Genomic DNA, 25,871 nt, shown 5'->3' with positions numbered 1-25,871 from the left:
TGTCAAGGTTAAATGTGTCTGTAAATCCCAGGCTCCATAAATAACCCCTTTTGATGTCAGAGCCGTGGGTATATTTGAACAATGGCATGTAGGACATATGGACATGGACACATGTCAGACTGATCACATGTTTCTTTACGCATGAGAACAAACAAGTGATAGAAAGCAATGAGAAGCCGTTTGATATGAATCTGATTTTTTTTATGCTGCTGTAAAGGAGGTTGCATTTTAAAGGCTTCTGGTTGTTATTACTATTATTACAAAGATGCATTGCTTTTTTGCTGTTCTGTTCATCCGAACATGATGTATCATGACGTCGAGCAGGATTAAGGATTACTCCAAATGTGAGAAGAGAATTTTTGTCATAATTGTCCATAACGGTGTCAGAAGGATGAATAAATGAAAAAGTGTGTGTGCATTGTTAATAAGTACATGCATACTGTATACGCCATTATTAGGTTTATGGTTAAAGCTAGAGTCAGGGATATCTGGAAGATATGGGGAAAAAAAATCAAGAAAGCAAAAGTAAAGTGAACAACAAGTGACATCTAATGGTGAGAGTGAACACAGCATATCTGAAAATTGGTCAAGGTCGGGCTGTTATGTAAAACCAGAAGAGACTGTACTAAGAAGTGAAGTGTATGAGTACTAAAAATGTACTAGCTAGAAATATATGACTGGTTTTATAGAGAGTTATGTTATAATGACATATACAGGATATCATTAAGCAACCAATCTTTGTAAGGAGTCTCCAATGTCAGCACTTAGTATCAGTCAGTAAGTTTTCCACAGTGGGAGAATCTTCAGGACAGAGGAGTTTGTGCTTTGTGATTTCTCAGTAACTTGAGTAACTTTTTTTTCTTGTTGGTCTTATTAACTTCAAGAGAGGCGGGCAAGGTGGATTAGAGGTTAGCATGTTTGCCTCGAACGTCCGGGGTTGGGAGCCTGAATCCTGTGTGTGCGGAGCTTGAATGCTTGCCTGGTGTTTTGGGGGATTCCTGCGGGTACTCCAGTTTCCTCCCCCAAATTGGCATTCCCATATTGTCTGTATTGTGTGAGATTGTGCCTTGCAAAGGGTTGGCACCTTGTGCAGAGTTCACTGAGGTTCTCCAGGTTCCCCACGACCCTGTATAGGATAAGTGGTATGGCAAATGGATGGATGGAACTTCAAGAGAGAGAACAAAAGAGCGGCTGATGAAGGAAATACTGTTTGTGGGTGTAATAAGGTAAGTAACTTGTTTCGTGAATGTTAATTATATATTAGATTTCTGGATGTTATTATTTTTTTTTAGTAAAATGTAGAATAGAGTACAATTTGTGCATCAAAGCATCCATCCATCCATTTTCTATACCGCTTATCCTACAGGGTCTTGGGGGAACCTGGAGCTTATCCCAGGGAGCATGGAGCACAAGGTGGGGTACACCCTGGACACGGTGCCAATCCATCACAGGGCACAATCACATACACATTCACACACCCATTCATACATACGCACACTTCTGACACGCCAATCAGCCTACCATGCATGTGTTTGGACTGGGGGAGGAAACTGGAGTACCCGGAGGAAACCTCTGCAGCCCGGGGAGAACATGCAAACCGCGCACACACAGAATTCTACGCCAAGAACCCCAACCCTGGAAGTGTGAGGCAAACGTGCTAACCAATAAGTGCATCAAACTAGCAAACTTTATTATGCATCCTGGTAATAATCCTGTATTACTGCTGTGCGTCTCCAGGTCGGCAGGGGGCGCTAGATAGAACCGCGCCATGATTATTACACTCCCTGCAAAAAAAAAAAAAAAAAAAAAAAAAAAAATCCGTATTTGTCACTGATGCCGTCATTTCTTTAACGTTTATTAAAACCTTAGGACTGACCACCGTGAGATTGTTTGGATTTTAAAACCTCTCGCTTCGTCTTGAAGCGATCTCAGGACATCCAAAATGTCTGCCAGCGCAGTTTACGTGTTAGATCTGAAAGGCAAGGTAAGATAACGGGAACCGCTGGGTGCTCATGCTACTGGCTAATGCTAACCCTCTAATTAGTTGTCACTCATTGCTAGCTAGCTATTTCCACCTGTATTCTTTCCTACCCCGCCTTTTTTGCCGTGTGATTGGCTGATCTTTCACACGCTTGGCCAATCAGGTCACTGTTTCAATAAACATACCAACAGCACTGACCAATCCTAGCGAAGGATGGGGAATGCGTGCTGGGGAAGACGGGTGGGAAAGAAAACAAACCGTATTCCGTTTGAGGTCCAGTGTTCAAAAAAGAAGAACTGAAGTTATTTCATTTTCATCCCTAAACGCTTTGTATTTTTATTAGCTTATTTAATCTTGTATCGTTGCAGCGAGCACACACGGTATTTATCCAACACTAGCTAATATGCTAGTCGGTGAACATTAGCTCATTTGTTTGGTTGAGCCGCTGCCAAGTCATCCTTCTCACGGTAACCGTTAGCTCACAGTGCTGACCTGTCATTCACTTCACTTCCCTTCCCTTCAGTAGCTTATCTTTTTATATCTTTATTAAATATATATATTTATTTGTCTTCTCGTCGTTTTTTATTTTTTGGATGAACTGTACGTCTAAACTAGATAACTGTAATTGCATTTCGGTTTAAAAAATGTTTTGTACACAACATTCTTACATTTAATAAATTTTGTGGTAACATGGAGGACTTGACAGGGTGCACATACTTTTAACATGACTATATTTATTAATAACTACATATACAAGTATAGTTATTTGACATATTTATAGACATTACCACGGTTTCGGAGGGTTCAAATGACCCAGAAAGAAGGCCTGATGTTGGACCTGTACTTGTCTTGGGATAGTCTGTAGGTAGGTGCTTCCTAATTTCTCTCTTCAGACCTCCATATTGTGAGGGGTTCACAGCGTGGTTCAGAACACACACATATCTATCTATCTATCTATCGATCTATCTATCTATCTATCTGTGCCACACTTTCTCTAACCATCTCTCGATAATGCGACTAAAACAGGAATACTCCACACGCCTTAATTCCATTTGTGTTTACTTCGAGTATGAATTTAATCAGATTAAGGTCATCCATAATCGCTGTTTACATGCTAGTTTCTTAATCAGAGTATCGGGTTAATATCGGATTATTGTTGTCCATGTAAACGTACTGACAATCAATCTACCAGTAACACACACACTCACACACTCTCCCTCTCTTCATATTACTTTCTAGCAATCTAGCATCACCCTCTCACTCCTTCTGCGTTTCTACTGATAACACAATCTCAGCCCGTCTCTCGATTAGTCACTCTCAGTCCGTCTCTCGATTAGTCACTCTCAGTTCGTCTCTCGATTTGTCACAGTCCGTCTCTCGATTCGTCACTCTCAGTCCGTCTCTCGATTAGTCACTCTCAGTCCGTCTCTCGACTCGTCACTCTCAGTCCGTCTCTCGACTCGTCACTCTCATTCAGTCTCTCGATTCGTCACTCTCATTCAGTCTCTCGACTCGTCACTCTCATTCAGTCTCTCGATTCGTCACTCTCGGTCCGTCTCTCGACTCGTCACTCTCTCACTCCATCTGACTTTCTACTTGTCACTCTATTTGTCATCTATCTTTCTACCAGTAACGGTGCGTCTTCTTTCTGTCTTGTCCTGATGAGCTTTTCCTATCTTGTTATTATGCATTTATTTATTTATTAATTATTTTTAAGCTTATGTAGAAGGTCTAGGGTTGAAATTGCACACAAAACCCCCCTAAAAGTAGTTCCTGTTTGCTTAATTATGAGACATTGTTTAAAAAGAACAGGTATTTTGGTCCTAAATTTAAAAAATAAAAAATAAATCTTCACTTCAAAAGTAATTCACAAAGCATTTTTAAAAAAGCGGCAATAAATAAATAAATATTTCCCTAACAGCAAATTAAAAAATTCTCCTAAATCCTTGATGCCGTCGAGTTAATGTTTTCACGTTGAGCTCACGTGAAGCATTTATTTCCGTGTTTAGATGTAATAGTTTCGTTTAAAAAAAAAAAAAAAAAAAAAAAAAAAAAAATTTAATAAAATAAAAAATTATAAATTTGCATTGCTGCTGAGTGTTGACCAGCAATTTTTAAAAAAAAAATTGATCTGAGATTCAGTAAAGCTTTAGTTGTGTGTATTTTAAACATTATTTAAAAAAAAAAAAAAAAAAAAAATTCTGTTCATTTTATCTTTGTATTACAAATCAGTCCAAAACAGGAAAGATGTTTAACATGATTTCGCCACATTTAATGAAGCATTTATTCTACCGGTTAAATAAGTAAATATCCGTATTCAAATACACTACCTGTCAAACGTTTAGACACACTCATTCTTTATTTGTATTTTTTCTCCTCATTTTAGAAGAGTAACACAAATGGAACGATTTTTTCCCCCCAAAATAAATAAATAAATAATTTTAATATGTTAACATCTTCAAAGTAGACGCCCTTTTCGCCTAGAATTTCCAGAAATGTATTCTTGGCGTTTTCTCAACCGATTTCTTGAGGAATTTCCCCGAGAAGCTTTTTAAACAGTATTAAAGGAGTTCCCACCGACGCCGGACTCTTATCGGCTGCTTTCCGGAATATTTCGCTCCGAGTCGTCCGTTTAAAAATAAATAAATACATTTTTTGTAAATAAAATGTTAGTTTTAGTCTGATGAAAGAAATGAATACGTCGGCACGATTATATTTTCGTCTAGGACACCGTTTGCAAACATTTAATCACACACCTAAGATCATGAGAAACGTTTCGGCCGAGTGTCCACAAACTTTTGACCGGCAGTGTAGATGAACTATATATTCAGGTATTTTGTTTACACAGATGTAAATCTAGTTTAATGTCCCATCAGCTGCCTGTGCGTTTCTCTTTACTTCGCTCTCTACTACAACACCGGAGTTGATCCGTGTTGTAAGGGTAAAGACGATACCTGCGATATTTTACAATATAAGTGTATTGTAGCAGTTAATCACAGTTATCACCACGTAACACGCCACATCAGTCAAGGCCAACATTGCTGCTGGAGGATTTCCTCTGCAGCTGCAGGAGAGTTGCGGATTTACTCGCTTAACTTATTGTGTGTGTGGGTGTGCTTTTTTTTTGCTAGGTCCTAATTTGCCGTAACTATCGCGGCGATGTGGACATGTCCGAGATCGAGCACTTCATGACCCTGCTGATGGATAAGGAGGAGGAAGGCACTCTGTCTCCCATCCTGGCCCACGGAGGAGTGCGCTTCATGTGGATCAAACACAACAACCTTTACCGTATCCTTTTCACTCTCGGGCGAAGGTTTGATCTCTCTACATCGCTGTGTGCTAGATGTAGTTCTAGGAAAGCAGTAGAAGCTGTTCATGTTATTGTGGAGAGGTGTGAATAGTTTGCCCAGCAAGGGTCTCTCACCCCTCCCCTTTCCCATCGCCCTGCTCACCAGCAGCTAAACACAGGCCCTGTTTACACTAGTGCGTTTTCGCTTTAAAAACGCATAACTGTTGCTACGGTTACGCCTGTCGTCTACACTACTCCGACAGAGACTTTCGTAAACGCCAAAAACCCCGTCGTAGTTTCCTGGCCCGCGTTTCAGTGTAAACAGACCAAAACGAAAGTATGGCTCCGCCCACATTCGTCCCCTGATTGGTTCTTCTGCATCATCGCGTATCCTTCTCTGATTCATCAAGCCCCTATCACATGACCGTTACGCTACCTCGATCGTATACACAACAACCTGGAGACTGAACCGCAAGCTTTGCTGACTTTGTCGTCATTCGTAGCAGCCATTTTGCACTTAAATTCTGTATTTTATAACACTGCAGCTGCGTACATGCGCAGGAGGTGAGCGACGATTAGAGCGACCGCCCACAAATCTCGTTTGGAGCGGCGTAAGCCCTACATAGACACGCAAGGTTTGGACTAGCAACCAACTTCCTGTTTACACTTGTATGCTCATGCCCAGTGTGCACGAACGGTCATGTGACATGCGTTTCCGTGTAGTCCTGTAGCGTGGACGAGGATCGTTTCTGAAACACGGCGGAAACGCCAGCGTGGACGAGGATCGATTTCACTCTCGTTTTAAAACAGAAACGCGCTCGTGTAAATTTTCTTTTCTTTTATATTCCTTCGTGCTGCTATGTGGACCTAAATTTCCCCTACGGGGGATTGATAAAGTTATATCTTATCTTAAACAGCGTCACAGATTCACGATACTCTACACACAGAAACCCAGCGGTGTCCCGACTAATCTTATAACACACTCGCGGCGATTAAAATAACGCATTTGTTCATACCGATTGAAAATGTCCGATAAGTCGATTACGCCGGTGTACTGCGAGAAACGTAATAACAATAACGTCAGGACAAGCCTCTCCTTACACAATGAATAAAACATGATGAGGCTCAGTGGAACTACTGTAATTAGAAGTTGATTATTTTTCTAAAACAGCACTGAAACCCGTAAAGAGATTTTTTCTTTCCGTAGGATGTTATTAGACTTTATTACGTTCGTATGTTATCCATTGTGATATTTATTGTATTTCTTATATAAGTGATTTATTTATTTATTTATTTATTTATTTATTTGTGAAAGAGTTTTACTGTGAAGGTCTTGTCACATGGTTGATGGTATCGGGAAAAGAAAGAGTGGTCTTTTGCTCCAGCTGAGACGTCTGCAAGACCGGTTAGTTCCCGTACAGCTTCGAGGTTGTAACTTCCCGTTTGCGTTACGAAACAACGCGTGTGGATTTTGCACCCTTCGACGTTGTGGACTTGTGTTTTCCCTTAACTCTGCCGCCTAGTTGTCGCTACGTCTAAGAAGAATGCCTGCGTCTCTCTGGTTTTCTCGTTCCTGTATAAAATCGTGCAGGTAAGCGTATCGTACGTAAACGCCGTGTAGATAAAATACCGTGGTTTGTGTAATTTGTTGTTTTGCGGTGTCAGGTTTTCTCCGAGTATTTTAAGGAGCTGGAGGAGGAGAGCATCCGAGATAACTTCGTCATCATTTACGAGCTGCTGGACGAGCTCATGGATTTCGGCTATCCGCAGACGACGGACAGCAAAATCCTGCAGGAGTCAGTATCACATCGTCCATCACAGGCTCTTTATCTGTCCTTTAATGTTTTACAGATGTTCTTCTCCCACAATTCTCCAGAATCCTGACCCTCTGGTGCCTTTTTTTTTTCTTCTTCCCTTTTCCCCGGACGTTGTGTTTATTTATCGTCTTAATATCCGTGTTTGTTCAGATACATCACACAAGAGGGGCACAAGTTAGACACGGGAGCTCCTCGTCCGCCCGCCACCGTCACCAACGCCGTGTCCTGGAGGTCAGAGGGCATCAAGTACAGGAAGAACGAGGTTTTCCTGGACGTCATCGAGTCCGTCAATCTTCTGGTAGGCGCACCGTTTTTAGAACAGACGCTCACACTTTTAGACTCCGGTTCTGCTTCTGGAAACAAACACACAAATCCATCACAGGGAAGAGAACAGCGTGGCGTGAAAGAGCCCGCGGGTCGTTAGCGATTACCGTTCAGCTGGACTTCCTCCAACTCCAACTTTTCTTCTGTTTTAGTTTAGACATAATCAGGTATACAGTATATAGTTTTCAGTGCACTATATTGTTGCCATGGATACATGCAACAGTAATATGAAAAGATTTGGATTCGAATGTCGTGTAGTCGAGGGTTTATTTATTTATTTATTTATTCATTTATTTATTTATTTATTATATACTTGAATAAAATAAAAAATCACACAACATTGTGAATTCAATGTATCAAGTTTATAGATGTACCATGATGCACTTGGCCATTTCTTGGCTGCTGATTGGCTGAAATAACGATCAAATCCTGTTTGTTTTTCCTTTGCATAGATTTTATGATGCACCGAATTTCTGTTATTTTCTAGATTCGTTTAAAGTCCAATTTGATTAGTATAAGAAATTTGATTTTATTTAGTTTCTATTAAGTTTATAAGTTTATTTAGTTTTTATTAAGTCTTCGTACACAATTAAACGGGAAAAAAAAACGTGACTAAAAAACTTCAAATCCTAGTGGCACAAGTGTTCCTGCAAGCCTCAATTATAAGATCTGAGTTACTAGAATAAATACTCAATCAGTCCATACAGGATTTCATGGAGTTTTTAATTAATTTATTTATTTTCTTTTTAGTAATTGTTGTGGTGAAAAACGCTTGATTTTGCGGTGGCTTTTTTTTTTTTAGTTTTTTGTGCCTTTATTTTGCAGGAAACTACTTGAATTGGCGAAATCGCATTTGCACGAGATTGTTTTGCACGGTCTTTCGTGGTGATGTTTGTTCGTAAATGAGACCTTTTCATCATGTAAATGGAAGAGGGCTTTGGCTGAACGGGCGTCGTGGTGACGTCGGCCCAGATCTGCGGGAAATCCGCCGTAATTCTGCAAAAATCGCAAGCTCCTCCGAATATCGTGGCGTCCGCTTGATTTCTGCGGTCGCGAAATCCTTGAGGGACCGCTCAAGGGTTAATACGATGCCCTATAGGCAGACTTGTGTAACTTTACGCTAGCTTTGCTCGTCACGGTTTGCGCGTTGAATATTTCTCCCGCCAGAAATCCATAAAAACGTAGAGGCTCCCCAGACGGGTAAACGTTCCGCTGGTCTCTTCACAGGTCAGTGCCAACGGAAACGTCCTCCGCAGTGAGATTGTGGGCTCCATTAAAATGCGAGTGTTTCTTTCGGGCATGCCCGAGCTGCGTCTGGGTCTTAACGACAAGGTCCTGTTCGAAAACACTGGACGTGAGTTTGCTTTTCTTCCTATTCTTCCTCCACTGTAGTAAGGGACAAAGATATATTTACAGTGATGTGTATTTCTGTGTAAAAGGCAATCGGTATGTACAGTATATATTCATGTGCATTAAAACATTATGGTTATAAGAAAAGATTAGTTATGAAGGTTATATATATATATTATCTATATCATGTTATTTATGTTAAACTTGGTGTGTATTCGAGATTCTGCTGGGAAAGAGTCATTTAGCTTCACGATAGTGAGTTAATGCTTTAGTCACGCCCATATAATAATAATAATAATAATAATAATAATTATAATAATAATAATATTTATTTAATTATATAATTATTTGCCATCTTCAGGAGGGAAGAGTAAGTCTGTAGAGTTGGAGGACGTGAAGTTCCACCAGTGTGTACGGCTGTCCCGCTTCGAGAACGACCGCACCATCTCCTTCATCCCTCCAGACGGAGAGTTCGAGCTCATGTCGTACCGCCTTAACACACACGTGAGTACCCCTGCTCTCTCTCTGTCTCACACACACACACACACACACACACACACTTCTTTTATCACACCACTTGATGACCTTTATGCACCTTATGCACTTTCCAGGTGAAGCCCCTGATCTGGATTGAGTCTGTGATCGAGAAGCATTCGCACAGCAGAATCGAGTACATGATAAAGGTCAGAACTGATTTCTTTTTATTCCTCCTCACCAGAGAAGACAGACATCTGTGCATCTGGCTAAGGTTTATAGGTGCTGGTCTTTCCTCTGACGCCACTCCTAGGCTGTAGAATTAATTGTAATAAATGAATACGTTCATTTCACTAGACTTGGCAGACTTCATTAGACTGATCTTCTATGTATTAAGCTGTAGTGAGACCCTAAACAGTCTCCAGATGAATTTTAGTGTCTGAAGTTGGAATGCAACATCCTGCCTTATCCAGATTTCCGGTGTTTCAGGCCAAATCACAGTTTAAACGCCGCTCTACTGCCAATAATGTGGAGATCCATATACCAGTGCCCACGGACGCAGACTCGCCCAAGTTTAAGACCACGGTGGGGAGCGTGAAATGGGTCCCTGAGAACAGCGAGATCGTCTGGTCCATTAAATCTTTCCCTGTAAGTACATGAGCGCTCTGTCACACACACACACACACACACACACACACACACACACACACACAATTTTACACACTAGTCAGTGTTTCTTTAAAGAGGTGATGCAGTTCCTACTTTTGTGTAACAAGCTAACATTTGCTTTAAATTCTAAGTGGATTTACTTGATTTCTCTCTCTCTCTCTTTCTTTCTTTCTTTCTTTCTTTCTTTCTTTCTCTCTTTCTCACACATGTGCACAGGGAGGTAAGGAATATTTGATGAGAGCGCACTTTGGTCTGCCTAGTGTGGAAGCTGAGGATAAAGAAGGAAAGCCACCGATTAGTGTTAAATTCGAGATCCCCTACTTCACCACCTCTGGAATTCAGGTACGAGTGTGTGTTTTCTCATAATATTACTAATCATAAGTACTAATTGCATTTTGGTGTGATTGGTTTTCAAATTCATTGCGATTCTGGAACGGTTCTGTGTTAATGGACAAAATTCACACAATACAAAATCCCAAATTTGCCCATTACCAAATCCGCCCAGTCCTGAATGCCCGAGTTCGCCCAGTCCTGAATGCCCGAGTTCGCCCAGTCCTGAATGCCCGAGTTCGCCCAGTCCTGAATGCCCGAGTTCGCCCAGTCCTGAATGCCCGAGTTCGCCCAGTCCTGAATGCCCGAGTTCGCCCAGTCCTGAATGCCCGAGTTCGCCCAGTCCTGAATGCCCGAGTTCGCCCAGTCCTGAATCCCCGAGTTCGCCCAATCCTGAATCCCCAAATTCGCCCAGTCCCGAATCTACCTCAGTCTTGAATCCCGTAACCGTAACAAAGTCGAGAATGGGCTCTGGAACCAGAACACGAACTATTTGGATGGAAAAGAGATGGTAGAGATTCTCATCCATACACTTACTCACCTATACCGATTGTCTTTCCATTTACTGACACAAGATGGCACCCTATCCATTCTTCCACCTCTACCTGCTCCCCAAGGTTGCATCCCAGCACTCTCACTGCTGCATTACTACCTTTCAGCCTAGAAAGCGAATCAAGTCCGCAATCTTTCAGTACATTTAATTTCATTAAACCCTATAAACGATATGCTGATAAAAACCACAAATACAGAATTATATTAAGTGTTTAAACGAGAAACCCTTTGAAAGACATGTCCAGTCAGTGTGTAATGACATCATATTGTGCGAATGCAGACTCATTCTGCCCGGTGAAAAGTGATGCTTCATTTGGTTATTAAGCTTAAGGAGATTCCTCCTGTGTGTTTTTATTTCTTTTATAAGTGAAGAAGGGAAACAAGAAAAAATGAGAAGGACCCCTGATCTGCTCGGCAAACAGCTGTGTCTCTGAAAATGAGACCTTGACTGTTTACACTGCCTGTGTCACTAGATTGCAGAGTAAACCAGCTTCTGTTCTCTGAGACGTTTGTGCTTTGTGGATTGATACTTGAATCTTGAGTAGTACATTATGGGACCAGTTCGACAAGTCGGCATTTATACTCGCCCTCAGGGGTCACGGTCACGTTCGAATGAAATGAAATCTCTCCTACATAAAATGACATACAAATAGGAATAATTTGCTGTAATTCTGGTGATCAGTCCTGTAAGGAATAAAACACTTGGGATGTGTCGTTATTAGAAAATAATCAATGTTTATATTCTTTTTGTTACCAGCTTAACCAGTTTGATTACTTTCTTTAAACAGCAGGTCATGAAGTGTATTCTTCTTATTCCAGAGCAGGTCGCAGATTTTTATTGATTAAAATACGACTTTTCCAAATCATACTTTTCCATCCATTTATAGTCCTTTATCATTTCCATTTATGTCGCTAAACATCCATGACACAAGTCCCTGCAGTCACTAAAGTTATTGTGGCTATAAACAGTGCTACCCTCAGCCTCGCCTCGCCTCGCCTCGCCTCTCTTTTGAAGGTAATAAGATGAAGAAATGCGGCTCGTCACATTACTGAGAAAGCACACAAACTCCTCTTTCTTGTGAATGACAGCTTTATCTCTGACACTGTGGACTCTAAGTAAGCAAGCAAATACTGGGGGGGTCCCGCTGTTCTAGAAAATAAATCGCAGACAGGGTGCTGAGATGTGGTCCGAGTTACTGCTGCCATCCCGAAGTCGAATATTTTAAAATAACGTTTTTTTATACCACGTCACTCTGCCGACTTTTCTTAACTGAAGAGCAACGCATCACACACATTTTATCAGACCAAAAAAGCAGCTTGACGGATTACAGAGAAACCGCAAAAACCTTTCCAGCCTGAAGACTTTCCTGCGGTGGGAAAACTTCAACTTACAACTATACAGCTATTGACACTGGAGACTCCTTCCAAAAAATGTTCAATAAACATCTCACAGAACACTCTCCGTTTAATCCGTTTCTGTGGAACTTGTTACTCTAGGAGCAATGACACTGTTGTCAGAGCTTCTGTTATGGAAAATTAAATCATAAAAATGAAATCAAGCATTGAACAGTGCTGTGGTGTAACTGTATGTAAATATCTTTAGATACGCGTTAGTGTGGCGGGCTTTACAGTGACCACGTTTACATGGACAGCAGTAATCTAATTATTGGAGTTATTCTGAATAAGACAGTAATGTGATTTAGGTGTTTACACGAGTCGCTTTTAGAATACTCCTTTCATGTTCCCGTTTTACATGTTAGAGAACATACGCGATTAACAGCACGACGAGACGCCGGCCGACGTTCCCTCCAGAATTTCACGTATCGACGTGAGTCGGTCTTCGTTATGGGACCGACGTTATACAGTTTTGGGTGTTTTTGTTGTCAATTTTTACGACCCCTTCAAGTGCAGTTAATTATTTGTCGCGCTGTACGTGCAAATAGACGACTGCTTGAAGCTGCGGGCGCGTCCCAAACCGTGTACTTACCGTCTATATGGTAGCCGAGATGCATGTATTTCTCCTACTATATAGCAGGTAAGTATGTGGTTTCGGACGCAAACGGTCGAGCGCTGCCGTGTGTGAACGTGTCCTGTCGCACAATGCGGTGAAAACTCCCACACGACGTTAATAGTGTGATTAAGGTGTGTACATGTCTGTAACGCACGTCGATAATGCGACTAAAACAGCAATACTCCACACGTCTTAATTCCATTTGTGTTTACTTCGAGTACGAGTTTAATCGGATTACGGTCCTCAGTAATCGCTGTTTGCATGCTCGTTTCTTAATCAGAGTGTCGTATTAATCGGATTAACATTAGGTTGTTGTTGCACATGTAAGTGTGTCTTTGGTGATTTCAGAGCCTGACACTAGCTTGTTTTTATTAATCAGATGTACAGCTTGTTTTAATCGGGGACAATCTGGGGCAATTTCTTGAGCGGGGTGATCCTCGAATGTTTAAGCTAAATGTTGAAGCTTTATGGTAATTCAACTTCACTTTAAAATATTCTCCTGGCTCGTATATTCAGACAAGCCGGACACGCCGGCATGTTTGAGTCACAAATCAGGGAGTGTTCGAGGCTTTGAGTCGTAGTCTTTACATCTGTTTGCACACCTAGTGGTTTTATGTGGATTGTATCGCGATAAGATTTTATCTGCATGCACTTGGACTTCCTGTAACAGCACACACCATCATGTTTGATTCTTTACACGTATTTGGAAGGGATTTGCTTGGGTTAGAGATATTGAAGAATTTACACTTGTAGGAAATCTGGAGGTTTTCATTTCAATCTGGATTAAATGCCTCTTGTGGGCATTTACACCAAATGTAATCCCCCGTCTATATGCCTTATAATCTTTATCAGCAAGGTCTATCTCTCTGATTAGTGCGCAGGCCAGAATATTTCTCTGAAATTATTCTCAAAAAATGACTAAAACACAAATGCAGCCGTCGTTGGATCTTCTGCTCAGTTTAAGAGGTTTCACTAGGGCAGTGTTTCCAAAGTCTCCATTTCACCTGTGCAAAGTGATTCGCGCTCTGTTGATGGATAAGAAATGCACGTACATGGTGTTTAAGGGCCGTTGTGGTTATATTAGCTAAATAAAGCCTTGATTAAGAAGTAAAAGCGTGTGAACGACTTTTTGTGAAGATGTAAATACTGGCTCTCTTTTTCTTCTCCGTGGTAAGCAGGTGTCCGAAACGGAACGTTGCGCAGCGCCACCTCGTATCGCCCCATTTTACACGTGGGTGTGAGCACACACACACAAAAAAAAAACACGTCGAAATACGTCCCAGTGGGAACGGGCTTTAAAGTGTCATTTCACACACCAAAAACAGCTGCTGGGATTTTAAGGTATAATATCCTGATGTGTGAATGTATGTATACAGCGTGTTGTTAAGTCACTCATCACTGGGAATGAATTGTGTGTGTGTGTGTGTGTGTGTGTGTGTGTGTGTGTGTGTGTGTGTGTGTGTGTGTGTGTAAGTTTGGCTGAACTCTGGGTGCCCTGTCTTGCTCTGTAGAGTTCAGCATGATGGTCTTAAAGGAGCCGTACAATCTGCTCCTGACACTCCTCCGCTCCTCGGCCAATACGATTAGTGCTGATTTTATATGATTTTGAAAGGGAGTGAATGAAATGGGGAAGCAGAGGAGATTTCCTCTCTTTTGTGGATTAAGTTGTATTAAGCATCCCACACGGAACTCAAAGTCGCTAAACCTCTCGTTTAACTCGATTTTCCCCCTCCTCGATGAGCAGGATTATGAGGAAAGAATCATTCATTTCTCAAATCGAATTAAATAGTTAACTTATGTGAGATTTCCTCTCGCTAATTTCTTTCATTTTTATGTACGCCTGTTTTTTTTTTTTTTTTTCTCTTTTTCCCCCATTATGGCCTCAAAGCAGCTTTTTGTTTTGATCAGATTTTATGCTCAATTTTCTTTTTAAGACAAACAGACATTTGCAGGAGGATGAACTGATCCCTTTTTTGTTCAATATCGTTGTCGGAGCTCTGGTGTATCAACATCCTTACAACAGAGTAGCTTGCTCTCTGCAGACGTCATGACTGTATTGCGGGAAATCACCGCCGTGTTGACTCCGATTCAAGAGAATGCGTGTCTCGTGTTGTGTTAGTCAACATCACACAAGTTCACAAAAAATACACATTACATGTCGAAATCTACTACTTGGTAATAATGAGTAATTAGGACTGATGGGTGGAAGGAAACTTGGATGAATGGGTCTATACTTGGATGGATGGATGGATGGAAACTTGGACGGATGGATGCAAACTTGGGTGGGCAGATGCAACCTCACATAGAGGGATGGATGGAAGCTTGGATAGACGGAAGGATAAATGGAAGAATGGATAGAAAGTATGGAAAGATGGAAGTGGATAAAAACTTGCTTGGATGGATGGATTGAAGGAAACTTGCTTGGATGGATGGATTGAAGGAAACTTGGATGGATGGATGGATGGATTGAAGGAAACTTGGATGGATGGATGGATGGATTGAAGGAAACTTGGATGGATGGATTGAAGGAAACTTGGATGGATGGATTGAAGGAAACTTGGATGGATGGATGGATGGATGGATTGAAGGAAACTTGGATGGATTAATGGATGGATTGAAGGAAACTTGGATGGATGGATTGAAGGAAACTTGGATGGATGGATTGAAGGAAACTTGGATGGATGGATTGAAGGAAACTTGGATGGATGGATGGATGGATTGAAGGAAACTTGGATGGATTAATGGATGGATTGAAGGAAACTTGGATGGATTGATGGATTGAAGGAAACTTGGATGGATGGATTGATGGAAACTTGGATGGATGGATTGATGGAAGCTTAAATGGATGGATTGAAGGAAACTTGGATTGATGGATTGGAAACTTGGATGGATTGGAAACTTGGATGGATGTATGGATTGATGAAAACTTGGATGATGGATGGATAGATTGAAGGAAACTTGGATTGATGGATTGGAAACTTGGATGGATGGATGGATGGACGGATGGATTGAAGGAAATTTAGATGGATGGATGGATTGAAGGAAACTTGGATGGATGGATGGATTGAAGGAAACTTGGATGGATGGATGGATTGAAGGAAATTTAGATGGATGGATTGATGGTAATTTGTATGGATGGATGCATTTGAAGTTTGTGTAGTCAATGTAAAACTTGGATCCATCAATAAAACTTAAATATTACCAGAAGTGAAGCCGTAGTCTTACATTAGGTCAGAATCGAGCCTTACTCTAGGCCATAGCTGTACCACAACCTAGCTACCTATTGCTCCGAAAATGTACATTGACATGGAAATACCGATGAGAAACACGTAACAAAAACCCCCCACAAAGCTGTCATTTAACTCCCCCGATACATGAAATCGTCTTGCATTTAAGCTTTTTAAACAAAACAAATTCAACACTAGACTCTATTAACCTCTTTCATAGTGTCGTCTCAGATAGGATACAACACTTTATTGACCAAAAGCTTCAGAATATTAGAGCTAGAAGTCTGATCGGCTGTCTGCGCGTCACTTCGCATGCGTGATTCAGTTTCTGGCTAGAAAACATTTTCAACCCAACGAGCTTTTTAGCATATCTGGTATAGACACTGGAGTGAAAAACGTTCACAGAATCGTCTTTAAAGATTATTAAGGTTTTGTCTGTTATTAACGGTATCTCTCTAACTCACGACTAACTGCTTCAGTCAAATGGCTGCTTCCTGCGACTGCAGTTCTTGGCTATGTTTATTGACTAGATCTATTAACGAATGGTTTGAGACGACGAGGCTTTCGTAAGATGTTGACGGAATTAAAAAAACGGCATCGCTTCAGGCTGAAATGTAAGTTGAGAATGCAAAGACAAAACACTAACTAACATAATATAAACATAAAAATGGTGCAAAATCACCCCCCTTCCTTCAGGAATGGGGTAATCGAGTACCCCTGTGTTTTCTCTGTTGAGTACTTGATCGGTCCCAAAACCGATCCAAAGTTTCAGGCCAGTATCGCTCTAATAGATCTACTGAATCAGTGGATCCTTAATTTACATGTTGGATGGTAAACACAAGCGTATCCTCATACCAAACAAGAATCTGCCATCATGGTCTATATGGATTTGGATTTGAAGCATTTCATAACCACCCTCCTGCTGATGAACTGGGAAAAGATTAGAATTTCTGCGTGAAATTTAAGAGTTGTGCTGCTTACGATTCTGCCCTGCCAGACGGCTGCTGAGTGAACTTGCTGACTTGCCTTGGGACAAAACCTCAGGGATGCTTTGATAACCCTTACGCTTATATACACACTCACCCATTCCATCTCCCTGTCTCTCTCCTGTGGTGAGCATGTCTGGCTGCTTCACTGGTGTCCTCGTACGGCCCGTGAACGGAGACTCCCTCCTGTGTGTTTGCGCCCCCGTGATTCTTAAAGTAATGTTTTAGAGGGATTTTCTTTTTCTTTTTCTCTAGTATGGCTGGATTTAGCCCTGTTTTTCTGCAGCCATGCAAGATCTGCGCTCAAGACTTTATGGGTGGCATTTTAGAGAGTCCGTAATGACACGAGGCGGCACCGCTCTCAAATTCATGATCCCACTTTTAAGCACGATCGGTCTCGTCTCGAGGACAGCAAGGACAAAAAAGGTGGTTGCTCTCCCACACTTAAGATGTCACCCTTAACAGTTAATCAGTCTCAACGGCTAGGGCCTGGCCTTACATAGAGGCCTGTAATTTTCATTTAGTCAGTTATACGTACAATGATACTTAAGTAGTTTTTTTTTTTTTTTTTTTATAAGAGATTATACATAATTGCTTTCTCACTGGTCTGGAATGAGTGTGGTGATGGTTCCACCACTGAAACACCAAAGCATCTCGATTAGCGTCTTCGCATCCACCCCTCATTTTAGACTGAACTGAGATCAGCTTGTAGAATAAGTATAAACCATTTCCTCATTACTTGCAGTTCTGTTTATTTATTAGGTTTAGCGCTTGAGGTGTCCTCTCAGGTGTCATGACCTCGACCCATTGCCCGTCCAGAGTGCTGACTCGACGACCAAGCTCTCCAGCATGTTTTGGAGTTTTACAAGTGCAGACTTTTGGGAGAAAAAGTGACTAGACTGCATGTCTGTGAAAGTCTGGGAGTCTGTCTCCTTGCTGCAAAGCATGCTCTGTAGGCCACAAGGTCTACTAGGCCACGCCATGCCGCGTTAATGAAAGACCAGCGTACACCAGTAAACACACACGCTGATCCAAAGACGTCTTGGGCACCAAATACACTGTCTACACTTGTCTTGTAAGGTGACTTTTGGTTAAATGGGAACCGTGCACTCGGTCTTCTGGAGCCGTTTCTGACAGTATAGTGCCTTGGCGTTGTAGTGACGCAGCACTTTATAAACTCTCTGACATGAACCAAGCGCTGCCTAACCACCACTTTGACATGGTCTGTGGCCCGAAAGGCCGTGAACACAAAGCCACATTTGGAGATCTCGAGTCGTGACCGTCTCGTCACCGTGCCAGTGTGTGCACGGGCCCGTCTGGGTCGGTCCAAAGGGAGGTTTTGATGAGTTTTAAATAGTGGACGCTGCACCCAGGGTGGCACTGCTGCACCCAACTAAAGTCCACATGCATAGCCTGAAATATGCACAGAAGCGACTCTGCGTTGGTGGGGTTCTCCACCAAATTTGATTGGAAATAGCCAGAGAGGCTGTTTTTAAACTTCAGCCTATATTGATGCATGCTCTGAATTTGCTTCTTGTAAAAAAGAAGAAGAAAAAATAAAAAAGCCTAGTTGCTATTTCGTCTACACACATGCTATTTTGGATCGTCTGTCCTTCGGGAATACAGTGTTCGAATAGGCCAGATGGCAGGGCTTCGAATTTTACTACGCGTTTACTTTGGGAGAACACCCAGTGTACTAGATAACCTCCAGAATATCTGAGTTGCTTTTCACCACTGCCTTTTCAGTGTGTTCTATATTGTTTTTCTTCTTTTTTTTTTTTTTTTTTTCTGTGTGATTGTGCAAAGTTATAGTGATGCAACAGCTGATTATCAAGGTCACGGAGCATGTCTCAATATCTCTGCAGGGAAGAAAGGTGCCATTTCCTCAATCTCACTTCTTCAAATGCTTCCTGTGTGTCACTTCGGTCACTTTCCCAGGCTTTGGTGCCAGTACTATGTGTAAAACAAGCTCTTGAACACAACTATGTTTCGCCACATAATGTATTAATAGGTGTTATACCACAGAACGCTTGATTCTGATCAGTCAGAAGGTATCGAGTTAATTTTCTGTAACAGCGGCCCCGGCAATAGTACCGACTTTTAAGCAGCGCCTCCAGGATTTTACGATCGCGGATTTTGCAATTTTTAGTTCGATTACTGTAGTTTTTCCAGCAGATTTGGGCCAAGACGCGTTTGGCATTCAGCCAAAGTCCTTCTTGATCACGTGTGTCGAACATGAGTTCAGCTAAAAGGTCTCGTTTACCACCAAACATCACTGCGAAAGATTTCATGCAATTGCAATTTCGCCAATTCCGGTAGTTTCTGGCCGCAACAATCAATGATTGTGAAATGAACTCGGTGAAATCCTGTACAGACTGAATAATAATAATAATAATAATAATAATAATAATGATTGCACGGGGACTTGTATGGTGTACACTCCACTTAAACGGATATATATATATAAAAAAAATGTAATTGTTGTAATGTTGACGTTTTCAGTAAGATGCTTATTTAGCATTTTTGGAAGGAGTCTCCAGTGTCCAAAGCTGTACGTTTTCCACCACAGGGACGTCTTTCGCGGTTTCTCAGTAACCCGTCTATTTGCATTTTTGTCTTTGTTTATCGCGATGCATCGTTCTTTAATGACTAAAACGTGGTATAAGAAATGGACCGCATCTCAGCACCATGTTGTTGATTTTTATTCTTTTTTTCCTATAACAGCGTGCCCCAGAGTGTTGGATTGCTTACTCGGAGAACTTCCGATCGATAAGCATTACTAATACAGTATTTTTCGGATGTGTGTTATAATGATGATGGAATAGTTGCTCAGCTGTTCAGGTTGTACGCTATTAACGCGAAGGGTTCCGAGTGTAATTCCCAAGACCGTGTCGATCTGTACTGAAATCACCATTTATTTATTTATTTATTTATTTATTTATTTATTATTTTAAACAGGTGCGTTATCTGAAGATCATTGAGAAGAGTGGATACCAAGCGCTCCCATGGGTACGATACATCACTCAGAATGGAGGTAAGCATCATCACTCATGTCAACCCATGAATAATAATAATAAGCTCTCTATAGTATACAGTATGGGGGGGGGCAAAGTTATAACACCAATTAAAGTGTGTGTGGTAAAATGATGCTCACTCCAAACACACTGTTCTCACAGTCCTTCTGGCACTATATTTATCACTATTTTGCAGTGTTGCACTGTTACGGTATTGGGCAACGATTGGGCAATTCAGTAAAGGAGAGACAGAGATCGAGAGAGAGTTGTGTATGGAGATGCAATGGTTTCTGTGAAAAGAGGATGTTCGAGAAGAACAAGATCGAACTTGGCTCACTGCAGAGATGCTGTGCTGAGTCAATAGTACGATGGAGAAAGTTGGGGCATTCTGTACTTTCTCGAATTTCAAATGTAACTTGGTTAGATTGGATTCGTGGTGAGACCGAGTTGTGTAAATGAAAGGCCTCAAGTCTTCATCTGTAAGGTCTTGTGTTTAAGGATATCCTTAATCTGGTTTTTGAGGCTTGGTCTAATAGCACATTAACCCATTAACGTAGTAGCACACACACACACACACTCTGGATAATACAGGGTTAGTCAAACTACACAAGGGTGTGTGTTAACGTGATTCTTTTGATTTGGGAAAAGTGTCATTTTAAGCCAAAGTGGCCGGAGAACAGCAGAGCACTTGCTTCCAAAATCTCAATATAAATAAAGATACAATTTTCTTTAGATGTTATTTTTATGTTTGGTATATCACTACAGCAAATTTGATCTTTCATGTTACACTAATTATCATCATTAATTATAATGGCGTAATTAGACTTTTTTTTTTTCATCCAATACTAATACATTATTATTATTATGCTGCTTATTATTATTATTATGCTTATTATTATTATTATTATTATTATTATTATTATTATTATTATTATTCTACATCTACATCATATGCTATTCAGAAGCCAAACCCAAACCTCCTTTATTGATACATTTGTGTATTTATTGTGCAGCAGATATCCCCTGTCTCTCTCATGTCTGCGTTTGCAGTGTCTCATATCCTGAATTTAAGCCACTATCATCAGGTTATCTCTCGTCTCCAAACCCTGTTTTATTTTGCATCGTGTTCTTGGTCGGCCGGGTGGAAAGCTCAGCTGCCACAATTAACTTTTTTTCTTTTTTTCCTTTTTTTTTTTTTTCTCGACCACTCCCCACCCCCAATTTCCTGCCGTTTGGAACTGTTTAATTAAGCGTGCCTCATTTCCTTGTTTCTTTGCAGACTATCAGCTCCGGACCCAGTAGTAGAACTTCACTCATCTCATCTCCTGCTGTCTGACCCACGTGGACTTGGATCTCTCTCTCTCTCCATCTCTCTTTCTGCCTCTCTTTCTCTCACTCTCTCTCTCTCTCTGTCTCTCTCTGGTTTCATGATATCAAAGACCTTCAAGGACTGCTTATCCAACGCACCTGTCCATTGGGAGCTCATTTCAAATAGTGCTTTTGAATCCCGTTATTGGTTCATACACAAGTTAATTTGATAAGTTAATGAGTTATAGTGTAAAGTAGTGAGCTGCTCTGAGAAGTCTCGCAAACACTTGTGTGTCTCAGGCTTGCTGTGACACAGGCCCTGGTTTGTTTTTTTTTTTTTTTTCTTTCTTTATTATTTTTTTTGCGGACCATCTGCAAAAAACCCATCTGTGTCTCTCTGTATGTTCAGAGAAATTCCTTCTGTTTATGGTCAATGGTAGGAGAGCTGTTTCCTTCACAACCAGTTTAAAACAATCCTGCGTAGTGGTTGTGTGTAATCAGTTATGTGTGTTACAGGAGTGTTTACAGTGCATGTAATAGTATGTACTATTTACTACCAGAGGTGGACAAATCATACGTTGGTTAGTTAGCCCATCGGGCAAGTAAAATCTCCCGTGTGTTGCTCAGGCTCATGTTTTGGTTGCCTGGAAAACTAACTGAAGCTAAAAAGTGGTATCTAATGTGATGTGATGTGATGTCATGTATTTTGGCGAGAAAGTTAGCTTGTTAAGTGCATTAATATAGATTATGGGGAACAAACCTTATCAATTTAACACATCGTTTTTGCAACCTCGACATAAAGTTAGCGAGTCGTCGGTTGATGTTTTAGTTGCGAGATACGATGTTTGGTCCTCGCGTCGCACGTAACGGATTATATAAGTCTGGCCAGTCTTTAATTTTCTCTCATTATGTAGGAAAGTTTCTTCTTTTAAGATCTAATTATTCTGGCTAATTAAAACCAACAAAATGTTCTGCCAGATCGTCGATGTGTGTAGTGCGGCAGGTGGTGGGATTCGGAGGTACCTGCTGTAGTTACAACATTGCGATGTTTCACTGTGAGCCGTGACGTTTTTGCCAAATATAAACATTTTCTTTTGAGTTTTTTTTTTGCTTCTTAGGTTTTTAAACCTACGTCTCCATTGGGCACCTGTGAATAAATACCTAAAGCCTGGTTTATACTTGACTTTTACTCATGGCCTTTTGTGGGTGTGCACAAACGGCAGCGACACAAATGGCATTGTTCACATACACCCTTGTGTATTTTATATACATTCGGAGGGTTAAAAGTGAAGAAAGCTACAGTGCCCTCCACTAATATTGGCACTGTTGGTAAATATGAGCAAAGAAGGCTGTGAAAAATTGTCTTTATTGTTTATTTTTTTGATCTTTTGTTCAAAAATACTCTGCTCTCATGGATATCGGACAACTGCGAACAATACACGGGTTTATCAGAAAAAAAAAAAAAAAGGTCTTCGTTAAATATAGGTGGGAAACAATTATTGGCACCCTTTTAGTTAATACTTTCGTGCTACCTCCCTTTGCAATGATAACAGGTCTGAGTCTTCTCCTATAACGCCTGATGAGGTTGGAGAATACATGGCAAGGGATCTGAGATCATTCCTCCCTCTTTACAGAATCTCCCCAGATCCTTCACATTTCGAGGTCCACGCTGGTGGACACTCAGTTCCCAGTTCACTGCACAGGTTTTCTATGGTTTTCAAGTCAGACGACTTGGATGGCCATGGCAGGACCTTGATTTTGCAGTCAGTAAACCATTTTTGTGTTGATTTTGATGTATGTTTTGCATCGTTGTCCTGCTGGAAGATCCAACCACTCCAATTATAATCTTTCTGGCAGAGGCAGTCAGGTTTTCATTTAAAATCTGTTGATATTTGATTGAGTCCATGAAGCCATGTTTCCTAACAACATGTCCAGGTCCTCTGACAGAAAAACAGCCCAAAACATTAAAGAGCCACCAGCATATTTAACCGTGGGCATGAGGAACTTTTCCATCTGGCTACCTCTCTGTGTGCACAAAACCACCTCTGTGTTTATTACCAAAAAGCTCTATTCTGGTTTCATCTGACCGTAGACCCCGATCCCATTTGAAGATCCAGTAGTGTCGGCACACTGAAGACGCTCGAGTCTGTTTTTGGAGTAGAGTAGAGGCTTTTTTCTTGAAACCCTTCCAAACAGCTTGTGGTGATGTAGGTGACTTCGGATTGTAGTTTTGGAGACTTTCTGACCCCAAGACGTGACTAACTTCTTCAATTCTCCAGCTGTGATCCTTGGAGATGTTTTGTCCACTCGAACCGTCCTCTTCACAGTGCGTTGAGACGATACAGACACACGTCCAATTCCAGGTTGATTCATAACACTTCCAGTTGACTGGAGCTTCTTAATGATTGCCCTGATGCTGGAAACGGGCATTTTCAATGCTGGTGCTATTTTCTTATAGACACGCCCCATTGTGTGAAGCTCAACCACCTTTTCCCGCACATCACAGCTATACTCCTTGGTCTTATTGTAATGAATGATTAAGGGAATTTGGTCTACGTCACATCATATTAATACCCCTGTGAAACAGGAAGACCTAGTTGAACAATGTCCTGTTCCTAGTCACCCAGGTGTACAAAATTTTTTCTTCAAATATATTTCTCATATGAATTCATAGGGGTGCCAAAAATTGTCACACACCTATATTTAACAAAGATAATAGTTTTGATAAACCTGTGGTGTTTGATATCCACGAGAAGGGATTATATTTGTGAATTCTTTGAACAAAATCTCATAAGATTAAACAATAATGACAATTTTTCCCCAGCCTTGTGTGCACATATTTACCAAGAGTGCCAGTATTAGTGCAGGGCACTGTATATACCATGTCCAAGCCAAACTGTAAAATGTTTAGCACTTTTACGTACAGACGTTCTGTCTGTTACTCACACGGACGAGCTGTTTCTCGAAACTTTTCCACCGTCGTCTTGATGGTTGTCGTTATCTGCGTCTCGATTCGAAGACCCTGACCTTATGTTCACAAATATTTACTAGTCTGGAAAATCCAAAAAGGCTAGTGCGCAAAAAAGACAGTATGTTTCAGTTGGTTTCAAGGTTACGTGAGCGGATTTTAAAATTAAAAACACTAAACATATACTCGTATACTCAGTACCAGTACTCAAAAACCAGTACTCAGTCACTGTGTCGAATACTATACTACTAAGTATGTGATTTGTGGCACGATGATAGTTTTTATTCGGTAGCGGATGCAGCGCCACACGGTGCTATAATGTCTCCGCTGTTTACGTCGGTATTGCGATTACGCAGACCTTCATTTCCGAGGACGTTCCCAGCCGACTTCAGGACACGTCCGGCAGCCATTTTGCGTACACACAGTTAAAATCAAGTATAATTCGGCCTTTACAGCCCGAACATGAAATTTACTCGTCCTGGCTCCCCAGGTTAGTGATTTGTCCACCCATGCTTAAGCACGTTTCAATCTTTTGTTTTGTTTTCGTCACTGATACTTAATATCAAATATAAAGAGACAGTATTTTTGTTTAAAATTCATTTTAAAGGTCATCTCTTATCGTTAACAGATATACATTTACAAAAGCTCAGTCATAAAGCTTACAGGTAAATCATTTCCTTCACTGTTCTATTCTCTCCATTGTATTTTCATCTGTCGATTGTATACCGTTTACTGTGTTTATTAGGTTTTTTTGTTTATTATTATTATTATTTTTTTTTTTTTTTACAATGTCCGACATTTTTGTTTTCAGTATTCGCAAACGAGTAGAGTTCAAGATGTCGGTATGTCAATGATACGACTTTCATGTTTACCACAAAAGCGTAAATTCTAATTAAAAAATAATAATAATAATAATAAGAATAATGCCATTTCACACCAAAACGGTGCTTGATGTCATTGCAAGCAAGTCCAATTCCTGTTACTAACGTTGTGCGGTTTAGGATGTATGATTAATTTAAACTCCTGTACACTCTGTTACGACATAGCAGCATACGTTATGTGTATATGTGTTTCTCCGCTCTGCTGCATAGATCTGACCTGATTGGGAAGAAATGAGAGAAATTAGAAATCACTATCGAGATGATGCATGACCTGTACGGTTGGCGATGAAAAGCGAGTCGCATACGTGCGCTCTCCTGAACATGGCATGTCAATGAAGACGAAATGAAGTTCTTCTTTTCTCAGCACTTCATGTGGACTTGTCTTATTATAGCCTGTTCTAGTACTTATTAATACATTCCTATGATGCGAAATGTGTGTTCCTGCTTGAAAGCGAAACCATTGACTTCGCCATTGACTTCTGAAACGAACCACACCCTTGTTTTGAAATGGTTTACGCTTTAGGGAGCCTATTTCAGGGCCGGAAAAACGCTAAGAGAAGCTTGAAACGAAGAAACGTGTCGCTCCATTCATCCATTTTCCATATTACCTATCCTACGCAGAGTCACAGGGAACCTGGAGCCTATCCCAGGGAACTCTGGGTACCAGGCATGGGACACTCTGGACGGGGT

At 41.0% G+C, this 25,871-nt stretch overlaps 1 protein-coding gene across 2 annotated transcripts; it reads left to right on the top strand.

The window, feature by feature from the left end:
- The first annotated feature begins 1,790 nt into the window (after positions 1-1,790).
- On the top strand, positions 1,791-25,547 carry ap1m1 (adaptor related protein complex 1 subunit mu 1). 2 transcript variants are annotated; one of them, XM_017496250.3, is made up of 12 exons: positions 1,791-1,984; positions 5,113-5,269; positions 6,794-6,861; positions 6,936-7,066; positions 7,238-7,385; positions 8,639-8,765; positions 9,123-9,265; positions 9,373-9,444; positions 9,725-9,883; positions 10,121-10,246; positions 19,969-20,044; positions 21,304-25,547. In XM_017496250.3, exons 1-12 carry the CDS (start codon positions 1,943-1,945, stop codon positions 21,324-21,326), a joined length of 1,272 nt encoding a protein of 423 aa, XP_017351739.1. In that variant the 5' UTR covers positions 1,791-1,942; the 3' UTR covers positions 21,327-25,547. The 2 variants fall into 2 exon arrangements, with proteins under 2 accessions (XP_017351739.1, XP_053529536.1); XM_053673561.1 differs by lacking the exon at positions 1,791-1,984 and adding an exon at positions 2,566-2,846.
- The last annotated feature ends 324 nt before the right edge of the window (positions 25,548-25,871 follow it).

The sequence above is a fragment of the Ictalurus punctatus genome, chromosome 20 (assembly GCF_001660625.3).
Source record: "Ictalurus punctatus breed USDA103 chromosome 20, Coco_2.0, whole genome shotgun sequence".
NCBI lineage: Eukaryota > Metazoa > Chordata > Actinopteri > Siluriformes > Ictaluridae > Ictalurus > Ictalurus punctatus.
This window is presented reverse-complemented; position numbering and strand designations above follow the sequence as displayed.

Excerpts from the sequence above, each read along its gene's own strand:
- ap1m1 (XM_017496250.3), top strand. The coding sequence starts at position 1,943 with ATGTCTGCCAGCGCAGTTTACGTGTTAGATCTGAAAGGCAAG. Across the intron at positions 9,266-9,372 it reads CGTACCGCCTTAACACACAC|GTGAAGCCCCTGATCTGGAT; the intron begins GTGAGTACCCCT and ends TGCACTTTCCAG. Across the intron at positions 9,445-9,724 it reads GAATCGAGTACATGATAAAG|GCCAAATCACAGTTTAAACG; the intron begins GTCAGAACTGAT and ends CCGGTGTTTCAG.